Here is a 12,391-nt window from a genome sequence, read left to right as displayed (position 1 = left end):
CCCGGCAGTGTGTGTTTGATGATACGAAAGAAATCAGGAAATTTTCAATGGTTTTGTCGGATGTAGTATCGCTTTTGCTCATTTAAATGATTCATACTTATTCTTTTCAACAAACGTCACTTACGGGGATCCATGGGGCTACCTTGGATACCGTATCCACCGAGCATCATCCGCTGGTAGCGCCCAAACCATCGTTGTTGTCTCGTGAAGGGACTGAAAAACTTACATTTTGCACTTTTAGAATCAGAATACTTTAAAACTTGAAAAATTCTCACTTGCTTCACGGATTTTGTGTTTCTCAAAGCGAAAGCAACCAAACCAAAACATCAAACTCAAATGTCAAAATTTTTCATTCATGACTTCACCTGTTTAATTGACACATCTTGATGCGGGCCTTTTGGGCTAGTTCAGGCATTTGGGGAATCTTGATAATTAATGCTACGCAATAAAGAACAGCGCAACAATGCCTTCATTTCGCCAAAAAGTGACTACCTATCTGCGGCAATTAAGTTTTGCATCCGAGCGTGATTCCCGACATCAAGTAGAACAACAACCACCATCCGGAAGCTTTATAACTCAGTATTTGGAAGGGTAAGTTCATATCTCTCTTTTTCATATCTCATATAGAAACATATCTTTCCCGAATAGCGTATGGGAACCTCCAGATTGCATTCCGGTGGTACACAATGGTAAATCCCCGGAAGAATTACCAGAAATAACAATCGCTCCGTATGTAGTAGCTCACTCGATTTCTGATGCGGCGTATACGGGCCCATTAGAGGGCCTGACAGGCGTAAAGCGAGCCAAGTCCCATCTTACCGCTGGAAATGCAGACGATATTGATTACATTGATGTTCTGAATGAGTCTGTTGTTGACAAGGCGCCAAGAGATTCTGCAACCCTGAAACCACCATTGGAGCAGCGCGACCAAGTTTCAAATTCCGATTCTATCATTCCGCCCGACAATAATGTTGACAGTGGGAAACTCAGTGAACCTCAAAGGAAGAAATCATTTTCAAGCATGACATGCAAATCTAAAACACCGATTAAGGAAGAGAATGGCGCTAAAATTTCGGATATCCATACCCGTTCCGAGATTGAACCCATAGCATGCATAACTGATTGGGACCGTCCAAATGAAGATGCTTACGGAATGTCTATTTCATTGTACGAAAAGAAAATTCCCGATTTACACACCATGGGAAACGTCGGTGATCCAATAGCCGATTGCTTTGGGATTGCCACTCGAGAGAATTCCTGTATTATGGCAATGGCCGACGGCGTTAATTGGGGTAAGTTTGAGAGTGTCCTAAGTATATTGGAAAATGTAATAGTTTGTTGTTGAAAAATATACCTATTGTTCTTCATATATTACATTTCATTCGTGAAGGTGAAGGAGCACGAGTTGCTGCGAGGTCCGCTATCCAAGGATCAATGGAATATCTAAATTCAGCCATTTTCGGCCTCCATCGAGGTATGTCAAATTTTCGACTAAGTGGGTGTGATTCACATAGAAGTGTACTTTCGTTCTTGGCCGTTATTCCGTTATCGAGGATTTTAATTGTGTTATTTTTGTGCAATATTTGAGCCAATTCTTAGTTCTTTTACTTTTGAACTACTATGCTCCTTACTATACTAATGCTCTTTTTGAGGATTACAAGCATTTGAGCAGCGCTCGATCACCCTGCGCCGCTTTAGAAACGCTCTCGATTATTTCAACGGAGCGACAGGACGTTTGACCATTTATTTGACCATTTATTGATTTAAACCTAAGCAGTACAAGGCTCTACATAAATTGTTGGTATGGCTATGCTGTCATATATACCTTTAAAATCGATGAAAATTAGCATTTGTTTTTATTTGTCCAAGTATCTATGGCGCTGACGCAGAATAATTTATCTCCCTTCTAATATATGGATTATACTATGCCTCTATGTCAATCATTTGGCATGACCATTTCTGTCTACGGATGGCCTATTGTGTTTTTTTGCAAGATCGCTGACAGGAGTAAATTCATATCTACCGGTGTAGCAAATTTCGCTTTATTAGCGCTTTATTCGAGCGCGAGATCGAAAAAACAGGGTGAGGCTATCATAATGAAACATAGTGTAGCTATCCTTTTTTTTATCAGTCCCAAACCGTCAGTTTGTTTTATTGATTTTTGTTTAAACCATCAGTTTTTGTTATTGGTTTACACATTTATTGACAGGAGAAAGCAGGATTTTTTTTCAAGAAAATATGAGAAAAATTTCACTTAGTATACAATGGTAGACATTGGTATAGCCAGGTTAAATAGGGTTAACCCTCATCCGCAGTCCCGGGTCTGGCCAGACCCGGAGCGTTTTCGGTCGTTGTTTTAAGTCATTTCTAATCAACATAGAGACCTGAGTTTCCGGGTACCGTCCTAGAATTTTATTTTCTATCGAACTATCATTTAGTTATTATATTTAAGTGTTGGCAAAAGGACGAAAAAAGGACTTTTTAAGGATAAACTCGTATGCAATATCTTGTCGTCTCGGCTTGTATGCTCGAAAACTCGTATGCATTTTGTATGCAAACACATGTAAAAGCATACGGGTCTGGCCAGACCCGGGACTGCGGATTAAGGTTTTAAAATAGGGCTGCGGATGAGGGTTAAACCAATCCAATATAATATAGTCGCTTCAGACCTGTGTTTTCACGGTGCAAGTGCTTCGGCACTGCCACCCTCGCTGCGAGTCATCTCGAAAGAGGCATACAGCAGGCAGGGTGGTAACGGAAAACCAAGCTAGTAGTTTAGTGGGTGTGAGTCCCACACTGTTCCTGAAGGGCTTCCTCAGGTTCGTACATTAGTATTCCACCTAGTTTGTTAAACGGAAAAAACCAATCCAAATAACAAACCCAAAAAGTTTTTTATGTAATTGCAATAAAAAATTCATGCCGGAATCTTGGTTAAAGGGATGTTTTTGTCTCCAAACCATGCATTTGATTGTTGGCGAAAATTAATTGGTGTGCTATTAATTGGAAATGTGGTATGGGGGGTCGCTCATGGTTCAAATCATACCAATAACGGCTCTATCCATCCAAATTATCAAGAAAGTTATTTGCTTTGAAAAGTACTTCATTTTGCTTTTATTTTAACTACGTTACCAAATTGATGGTAAATGAACCGGAGGTCGTTGTGGGTATTAATCAACTTTGGCTTTGCTTTGAGTTTTCTCCCAGTTTTATGATTTGTTTATGCTCCGTTATGTATAAAATACTTCTGGTTATTGGTGGTCCATCCATATTTCCATATATTTTAATTTACCCAAAACATTGCCAATTTCTGGCTGATTCATGAGTTTTAACATGACTTTTTGTCCCTTAGGATTTTCCTCGTTTTCGATAGAGGCTTAACCACCCTTTTGGATATTTTCCGTACGAAATTAGGGATGGATTTCTTTTACCAGGTGTATGCATATGAAACCTACCTTTTTGATTTGCGTAAAAAACGGTTTTTCTTGAAAAATGGAGAAAAAAATATTATAATAAAGTTATGACAATCGTTAGCTACACATTTCAACTATATCTTAGACAATTTTTGGATGCCTAACCTAAAAACCACCAATCTGTACCATATTTTCAAATCCCATCCATTTTTCCAAATTTTGTTACAAAAGGAAGCGCTCCTTGGCCATTACCTGTAACCTTCAATAAAAATTTGATTCGATTTGGCCGCCGAATTTGAGATAGAGGCAAAAAACGAACGATGTCGGCAAAGAGCATTTTTTGAGAACGGAACTTGCCATTTTAATCGTAATGAAAATATTTGTTATAGTGTCAAATTAGAAAAAAGGCATACCGATTCGAAATTTCTTTTTTGTAGTTATAAAAAGGAAAAAAAAAACAAGAATGCATGGCACAATGGATTTGAGATCAGGAGACGGCGCTGGCCACTCCATAACCTCGATGTTCTTCGGCTGAAACCACGCTTTTACGCGTTTACTAGTATATTTAGGATCATTATCCTGTTGAAATAATAATTTCAATTGCATTTCTTCTTCAGCATAAGGAAGCATGACCAAGACAAGGATTCCGATGTATGCATGATGGTCTATGATGCCTGATATACGATAAAATGGCCTAGCAATATAGCAGGAAAAACATCCCCATGCTATTATATTAGCCCCCGCATGTTTTAATGTCCTTACCGTATACTGTGGTCCGTATTCTGTGGCAAATGGACGTCTTACGTACTGACGACGGTATTTTGATCGAAACAACATAATTTTAGATTCGTCAGATCACAAAACATTGCGCCATTTTTCTTGTACCAGTTGATATAGATTTTTACAAACTTAAGGCGGTTTGCAACATGTCGATTCGTCAACAAGGGTACTTTACGGGGACTTCGTGCGTACAGATTAGATTCTATTAATCGTCGCCTGACTGTTACTGTGCTCGCAGGCAAGTCCAATGCAATCCTAATCCTGTTGGAAGTGATTGTTGGATCTCTCCTCGATATGTTCACTATCTTTCGGTCAGTCTTCTGAGATGTGCATCGCTTCAGGCACTAGTTGTTGCCTCTGCTTTCCATTTTAAATCATTGCTCATTTTGGCAGAGCACCCCAGTAATTCTTCAACCTGCTGGTACGACTTTTCTTATTTTACCATTTTTTTAACCCTCGGTTGGGCACCCGGCGTTTACCCCTTCGTTGGGCACCCGGGTACCCGGGTACCCCACTTATGTGCATTGCATTGTTATATTCTTGTATCATCGTTTGTGTCAGTTTTATGATAAAAATGGTGTTCTAGAACTAATTTAAGAGTCTTCGGAACCTATTTTTCTTTAAAAACCACAACAAAATCCAATAAAAACAATAAAAATAATGAACACAACGCATTGATACCCCTTCGTACGGTAATTCTCTACCGCGTACGTCGTAAAGCAAGCAATAAGATAAAAAAATGATCGAATTTCCCAGCAAATATGTTACTGAAATTATTGATTTCTTCGAATAAATCAGTTTTGAATTGTCATAAGGCACTTTTGAGGCATAAACAATTGAGTTAATTGGGCACAATTGAGCTACGAGATCAGACCAGTTGCTAAATGGTGCGTTCAGAAAGTAATGAGAATTGTTTTTTCTGACAAAACAGTTTGAGATAACGTGTTTAATTTTTGACAATAAGGTAGAGGAAGGTTTTGGCTATCAATCGCACTTTATTTCGTTCGGCTATGACCAACTGAAAGAAAATGGGACGATTTTTCGTGAACCATGTTTTTAGTTGATGTAACACCTTAGAATGTCCCCTGTCTATGGACCATTGATCTGGCGCGGATCACCCGGACCTACAGAAAAACATTCCGTTGGTGCCAGTAATTCATCAAGTCCTCATACATTTCTGTTTGCGTGCTCTGTGCCAGGAAAGAGGTCCGCGATGATCCGGGCTGTACCAGTGTTCCATAGAAAGAGGGCGTTCTACGATGTTACATCAACTAAAAACATGGTTCACGAAAAATCGTCCCATTTTCTTTCAGTTTGTCATAGCCGAATGAAATAAAGTGCGTTGAATAGCTAAATCCTTCCTCTACGTTGGCGTAAAAAGTTCAATACCTTATCTCAAACCGTTTCGTAAGGAAAAATCCAGTCTCATCACTTCCTGAACGCACCATGTATATTGGTCTCTGTGATCTACGAAAATGTCGCCTAAACCCTTTTTGATGAAGATTAGTGTATAATTTACAAATATGTTAAGAAAATTACACTATACGAACCATTTTTAATCATTTTGAGAAATAATACATAATTTAAATTGCACATAAAAGGTTTCAAAATATGTTGATTATTTTTCTCCTATTGCTCGTTGAAAAGCTCAAACGTAATGAAATTTTCAACAAAACGTTGTAGTTTACCTTATTAACAATTAATAAACACGTCAACATGGATAAATGTTGATAAAAAGTGTTGTTTTGTGTTTATAAACATAGCCCATGTGCATAGCCAACGTATGGGGTACCCGGGTACCCGGGTGCCACTGGGCGGGTGTTAATTTCATCGGGCCATAATTACCTTTAAATATGAGTTATCAAAACAATTTCAACGCCAATTCGGCTTGAAATGAGTTGTACTTTGGGGATCCGGAGTTTCGTAAAAAAATATTGACGGGAAGGCATTCATTTATTCGTTGAAACTTGAAATGGGTACCCGGGTACCCGGGTGCCCAACCGAGGGTTAAAATAAAATTCCGATTCCCTACAGAACAATGTTTGCTGCGTCCCATTTTCCTGCTATAAAAATAAAAAGATCTTGCCTTTCGTTCATTTTTTGTTTTTTTACACTGCTATTATTTTGAACAGTGAAAAGCAGACGTTGCTGCAATTTTTGGCAAAAATATCAACAAATTGCGATTTTGTTGGTGCAAGTGGTATGTCTGTCTTATCAGTGATCCCATCACTACACACCCACATGATCTATTGATAAAATAGAAAACGCATACTAGAATAATAATCATTCCTTTAGTGTGTGTGGCTCGGCACTGCTATTATTTTTAACCCAACTGTATGTATCAATTGCCCTGGGTGAATTATTTAAAAAAAATAATCAAAGCCAGGGTGTTATCAAAATGTGCAATTCTAAAGGTTCAAATAATCTAGAACAGTTCTACTATTGAACAAAAAATACAACCATTAAATACGTTTTAATGAATTTGGCGAAACATTTTTTTTTCTTTCACTGCGGCTATTCGAATGTCTAGCTTAAAACAGCTGAAATCTGACGATTACTCACATTTTACCACATAGCACTCACAGTTACCCACGGTTACATCTAAACCAAATTTTACAATTATAATAGTGACATGTGTACTAATGCAATAAAAGTTTGATACCGTAAAATAATGCATCCGTTCGTAATTAATTACCGTTTTACTCCTAAGCATGTAGGTGCGGCTATTTTTTCTACGGCTATACGAATGTCTACCACTGCATATTTGAAACAAACATCTTTCTTCAAAATCAAAAGTCTTTTATTTGATTGCAATATGAAATGTATGCCGTACATCTCGATAATAACCATGGAATTAAACTTAAACAAATGGAAAGCTACGCATGATGAGAAAGATACACACGACATCAAACCCTCACAAACGAAATCAAGCTTTAACTTAAGATGTGGTATGGTGGGTCCCTTATAGATCAATTCATGCCAATAACAGCGCTATCCATTCGAATCATCAAGAAATTACTAATTTTATTTTACTAGTCGTTACGCCTAGAGAGCCGTCAACAATCCAAAATGACAGTTGAAAAAAAACAGTGTAAATTAACTTGATTTTTTCTGTATCAAAAACGACTTAAACTTTTTAATAATAGTGTACGATTAGCTATTATTATTAATGCATAATCAGGACGTTATAACCGTAACAAAACGCCTTCTGTCGATCACAAAAATGCACACGAAAGTAGTCGTAGATGAACACCAAAATGAACACAAACATGAACCAAATGAATTACGCCTAGAAAATACAGGCGTAGAGACTGGGAGAATGAGCACCTTAGTTTTCTCACAATTTGCTTTACAATTTTCTTACTTTACTTTTACTCATATTTCGCATCACAGACATCTCAACCACCGACATATCTGAAGCATATTTTACGTGTATACTAGTCACATCTGCACCAACACTATGTGTCCAACAAAATACCATGAATTAATACATTGCAGTTTTACTGCTGAACCTTAAGGTCCGACTAAACAATTGCCAATCTCTGTATTTAGCTAATTTTAAGAGTATTACATAATTAAATAATATAAGCTATAGCATATTGTATCATTGATGATTTACAGTTTCAACCACAAAAGAAGTATTTGTTAGTTTAATACGAAGCTTCTGGGAGGCACATAACTACATACTGCAAGTCGGCGGAGCTTTGAGCACGTTAACGGTTGCTGTAGTGCTGCCCGTTGAAAACTCTAACAACAGCGTAGTCTGCTGCTGTAATGTCGGAGATTCCCTAGGTTATATATTTTCAAGAAATAATATTGTTCGAGAGATAACCCAAGGTAAGAGACAGAGTGTGAAACAATAACATACAATTTGGAATTTACTGATTTATTTGTTCAATTTTTAGCCTCGCACAACGTTAATCTCATACGTGATATGAGGGACGCTCTTGGTGCACTTGGTCCAGTCTATGGCGACAAACCGGAAATGGCCAACCTAACATTATCTATGACTGTTGTCGAAGAAGGCGATATTGTATTCCTCACTTCTGATGGGATTAGTGATAATTTCGATCCTGTCGTCGGTCGGTTTGCAGAAGCAGCAATGAATTACGGAGGTAACAGTAGTGTAACGTATGACAACAATGCTTCACTAAAGCAACAATTGAGCCCTCGCCAAGCCGAAAGAAAAAGAACTGTACCCGTGTTAGCACCTAAACGTCAAAACAAAAGTGCACCGACGTTAGCAGTATTAGAAAATCATCCAGAGCGTAAAGCTCTAACTGGCCAGGGCGAAAGAGCTAATAAAAAAAAGCCACCACAAAGCGATAAAGAAAAAACAATAGAATCCAAATACGTAACTCGCTCGAAAACATTTATTGATTCAGCAAGAACATGTCGACAATCTTATAAGACTAGTAATAGGTCCAGTTTAGTATTACCGAAAGTAACAGCAGCACAAAGACATATGTTGACCTTATTAAGAATGGCTGATCTTCTTGTATATGGTATCAATGGATCGTTACGACCTTGTTCAACCGCTAAACAATTGTGCCAACTGCTTATTGATTTTGTTTCTTGTATCACTGCAGCAAAACGAACGCTTCTAGAACAGCGTGAGCTCTATTATAAGGTGGTAACAAGTGTTGATGGATCTCGTAAAGAGATTCGCAATACGCTACAAGAGCATAAAGTTATACGAAAACGACTGGTAGATGGCACTACATTTTCTCTTCTACCTGGCAAGTTGGATCATGCGTCAATTGTTGCTTACAAGGTGAAAAATCGTAATTCCGAAAGCCATATTACTTAACTATATCTGATCAGTTGATAGCAAATATTTAATTTGCTATAAAAGTTCGTGTGGCACAAGTACCAGTTTCTTAAACGCGTTCACACATTGCTTTTCAAAACCCAATGCATGATAATTATTAGAACGAAGGATTTGAAAAACCTTAGTTGTTTTAATTCATTTAATCGTTTAGGAAGATGAGTTCCTTTGCCTGTAATATGAATCTATGAATAAACATAGTGTGCAAAAAGTTTATCCAACGTACGTGTATTTATTCCAACGTATTTTAAAAGAATCAGAACAATAATGAAATTTTTTCATCTTCGTAGATTGAGTTACTACTTCTACTTAAAAAGTCTTATACTTTTGAAGAGTCTTGCCCACGAAGTCGTTCACTGTTTGTATCATAATTTTTAAATGCACTAAAAATGTTTTCTAAGTGTTTTACTTATGCTGACTACCCGTTGGTAAATAGACTTTACTGAAATGGCCTTCTCACTATGGAGCTTACAAGGGATATGGGTCGCGGGGTTTGCTTTAAACGTCTTCTGAATTTTACTGTTATGTTGAAAGAATCGTTCTTCTATAAGAGTGTTTCTACACACAGCCAAAATTTGCGCTGCGAGAGCGCAATTGTCGGCAAACGTCAAAAACTCCATATAAAGTTTGACTTTTGCCGACAATTGCGCTGCGAAAACGAAAATTTTCGCGCAGTGTAGAAACACTCTAACAACCGAACATTATTTTTCCCGTATTCTACCAAAAGAAATGCATAACGAAGATTTGCAGATCAATGTATAAAAAAAGGAAACTACGAAAGTGGTATGATTTCCATTACAGTTTTTTCATATTATTTGTTTTGCATAATCATTAATAATTATTAATATCTTTAATAATAATTAATAATTTAATAATTATTTCGCCTCTTTAATACCTTATTACTAACTTAATGCATTTAAAAAGATGTGTTTATTTAATGGAGTAGTATTTGTGTGTTTCTGCACTATAATTGAGTTTCAATGGGTACAGTAATTAGCTTTTCCACCTATTTCTTCATTAAAATCTGCTGTTGGAAGCATTGCTAGATATGGGCATTAAGTGTCCTCTACGATATGGTGTGGATAATTTAATATATTGTTATGTGAAAAATAACTAGACACATGATTAATATAGTCGGATGGACATTATTTGAAACATTTTTTTCCGTACTTTCATAATTTTCGGTGGAGACTACAGACGTTATTGATTGCGTTAACATGCTTGTAATACTGTTTTTGGTGGTAAAGATGGATGTCGATATGAAAGAGTTATTAAATGTTACAGAACTCGTAAATTCTGAATTGATTTGCAGTGTAGTTTGCAGTGTAGTATAATTATTGAACGATGTAGAGGTTAGTATAGATGATGTTGTAGCTGGTTGATACGTTGTTGGTTGATATTGTTGCTCCAACCACCGTTCTATTTCATTACCCTTGTCACTGATCCAATTGAGATTTTCACTAGATTGTTCCAGACTTTGCAGCATATCTGAGTTGCGTAAATATCCTTTTTCTAAAAGCTTTTCCATGAGATTTTGAAGACGTAGATGCATGTTTTCGCTAGCAGTTTGTTTTGCCATATTTTTGGTGATGGAACTTATAGCTCTTCCTCCAAAATTTCCTTTATTGTAGCTGAAAAGAAAAAGAATTAGTAGTAGACGGTAAATATGCTTAGACAATTTATTGCTATACAACTTACATAATATTGATCTGATCCATATATTGATCCAGGAATGATATGGAAATATCCATACCTAACATTCCGTTACTTAAAACAGAAAGTAAAACTCTTTCTCGTTCCTGTGGGAAATAGTATACTCCGTTTTCTTCTATGGTGGTATTGAGAAGTTTTGCGAGAAAATCTTCATTTTGCGTGCATCCCAAGCTCGAAATTAACTCGGAACGGTATGCTTGGTTTTGTGAAGCTTGCATTTGTTGCCAAAAGTAATGAAAAGCATCATATGAAGCGTTCCTTAATCCGTTACAAATAATTGTTTCCCTTAAATCTTGGTCTATGTAGGATGTACGGTTTTCAACCACGTTCTCAACGATGGACGCTGATTCATTTAAACAGTGAAGCGATCCTAGTTTACACATCCATGTAACAACAATTTCTCGTACCATGCGTTGCATCAAGGAATCCTCTTCTTGAGTCACAATACCTATATGTTCGTAAATAGGATGGAGGAATTCAAGACAGTACTGAATCCATAGATGGTAGCGCGATGAGCCACTGAGCAGAACAGTTAAAGTACGTAAATTACGGTTAACTGCAGCCCACGGCACATAGTTTAGTTCTTTAGATAGATAACGTAACAACTCCAAGGCAATTTCGTAGCTCAATCGTCCAGTACGGGCATTATTCAATGCATCATCTATTAGTTGTGCTCGATTTACATTATGAATAATGGTATGATTATTTATAAGGGTTATAATTATCAGATTCCACAAGTCGTCGTCATAATTAATTCGATAATATCCCGTTTGCTGTTTGTTAAAAACTAACCAATCGTCACAGGTCCAATTATGGTTAATATCTGGGATTAACTCTTTTTCTGTGTTTGAGAGCCAATCCGAAGGAATTGTCACGTCGAACATTGGATCAAGTGCGTTGGCAAAATTATATGGTAGAATCCATGTTATGTTTGTGTTTTCGATATTATTCTTAAGAAGATATCGTTTTTGTGAAATGACTATTGAACAGTTTTGAGTTCTTGACACATGTAACACGGGATAACCAGCTTGTTCAGTCCAGGACTTAAGAAGTTCTTTGGCGATTGGCATTGATATGTGTGGAATTGGTAATAAATCCATTGCATTTTGCATGGCGTTCGCAAAGTGCTCGGGACTCGCAGCCTGCAATGCATTTGTCTGGAGGAATTTGATTAATGCTTGTCGGAAAGCCTCTTTCCCAATAGCGTGATGGAACATACGCAGCACGGCCCCACCTGCCAAAAAATATCAGAAATATTAAATATAATATCAAAATACTGAAATGGAGCTTAAGAAAAAATTACATTAGAAGGTACTAGCCTTTGTCATACGCAATATCATCGAAAATGTTAGCTATTTCAGTTTGAGTATTGACATAGTATGTCATTGGGCGTACCGCAACTAGAGAATCGATCTCAAAAACATTATGTGTTTTATCTACTGTATACGTTTGTTCTATTTCGAGTTCGGGAAAGGCCTTATTTGATGCGTAGTATTCGAGAAACCTAGCGAAACCTTCTTTCATCCACAGATAACTCCACCATGCTGGAGAAACATAATTTCCAAAATAATGGTGTCCAATTTCGTGACCGACAATCGTAGCAATTCTTTTCTTCTGCTTCATTGGTGATGTCTTGTAGTCGTAGAAGAAATTTTCTTCC

The 12,391-nt window shown here is 37.2% G+C and overlaps 2 protein-coding genes across 6 annotated transcripts in view; one reads left to right on the top strand and one right to left on the bottom strand.

Annotated features, from left to right (window-relative positions):
* The first annotated feature begins 373 nt into the window (after window positions 1–373).
* Window positions 374–9,234, top strand: LOC126571543 (PP2C-like domain-containing protein CG9801). Of its 3 annotated transcripts, XM_050230140.1 has the most exons (5): window positions 374–591; window positions 649–1,292; window positions 1,391–1,474; window positions 7,812–8,027; window positions 8,096–9,234. In XM_050230140.1, exons 1-5 carry the CDS (start codon window positions 464–466, stop codon window positions 8,998–9,000), a joined length of 1,977 nt encoding a protein of 658 aa, XP_050086097.1. In that variant the 5' UTR covers window positions 374–463; the 3' UTR covers window positions 9,001–9,234. The 3 variants fall into 3 exon arrangements, with proteins under 3 accessions (XP_050086097.1, XP_050086098.1, XP_050086099.1); XM_050230141.1 differs by lacking the exons at window positions 7,812–8,027; window positions 8,096–9,234 and adding an exon at window positions 6,323–7,786; XM_050230142.1 differs by lacking the exons at window positions 7,812–8,027; window positions 8,096–9,234 and adding an exon at window positions 4,028–6,314.
* A 568-nt stretch (window positions 9,235–9,802) lies between these two features.
* The window catches only part of LOC126571539 (aminopeptidase N-like), a 4,071-nt gene continuing 1,482 nt past the window's right edge, over window positions 9,803–12,391 (bottom strand). Inside the window, exons 3-5 of one of the 3 annotated variants that reach the window (XM_050230129.1) lie at window positions 12,051–12,391; window positions 10,717–11,965; window positions 9,803–10,649 (exon numbers count right to left, since the gene is read on the bottom strand). The exon at window positions 12,051–12,391 is cut by the window's right edge and continues 11 nt beyond it. In XM_050230129.1, coding sequence (XP_050086086.1) covers window positions 10,106–10,649; window positions 10,717–11,965; window positions 12,051–12,391 — 2,134 coding nt within the window. In that variant the 3' untranslated portion in view covers window positions 9,803–10,105. Of the gene's footprint in view, window positions 10,650–10,716; window positions 11,966–12,034 lie in introns of those variants that run through there. The other 2 variants (XM_050230131.1, XM_050230132.1) reach the window with 2 other exon arrangements.

This window comes from Anopheles aquasalis, chromosome 2 (assembly GCF_943734665.1).
Source record: "Anopheles aquasalis chromosome 2, idAnoAquaMG_Q_19, whole genome shotgun sequence".
NCBI classification, from domain to species: domain Eukaryota; kingdom Metazoa; phylum Arthropoda; class Insecta; order Diptera; family Culicidae; genus Anopheles; species Anopheles aquasalis.
The sequence above is the reverse complement of the archived record's forward strand: the minus strand, read 5'-3'. Positions and strand labels throughout refer to the sequence as shown.

What these genes read in the sequence shown, in the direction of transcription:
- LOC126571543 (XM_050230140.1), top strand. Translation starts at nt 464, where the DNA reads ATGCCTTCATTTCGCCAAAAAGTGACTACCTATCTGCGGCAATTAAGT. An exon ending in GGCCGACGGCGTTAATTGGG is followed by an intron (nt 1,293 to 1,390) that starts GTAAGTTTGAGA and finishes TCATTCGTGAAG; the next exon opens with GTGAAGGAGCACGAGTTGCT. An exon ending in CATTTTCGGCCTCCATCGAG is followed by an intron (nt 1,475 to 7,811) that starts GTATGTCAAATT and finishes GATGATTTACAG; the next exon opens with TTTCAACCACAAAAGAAGTA.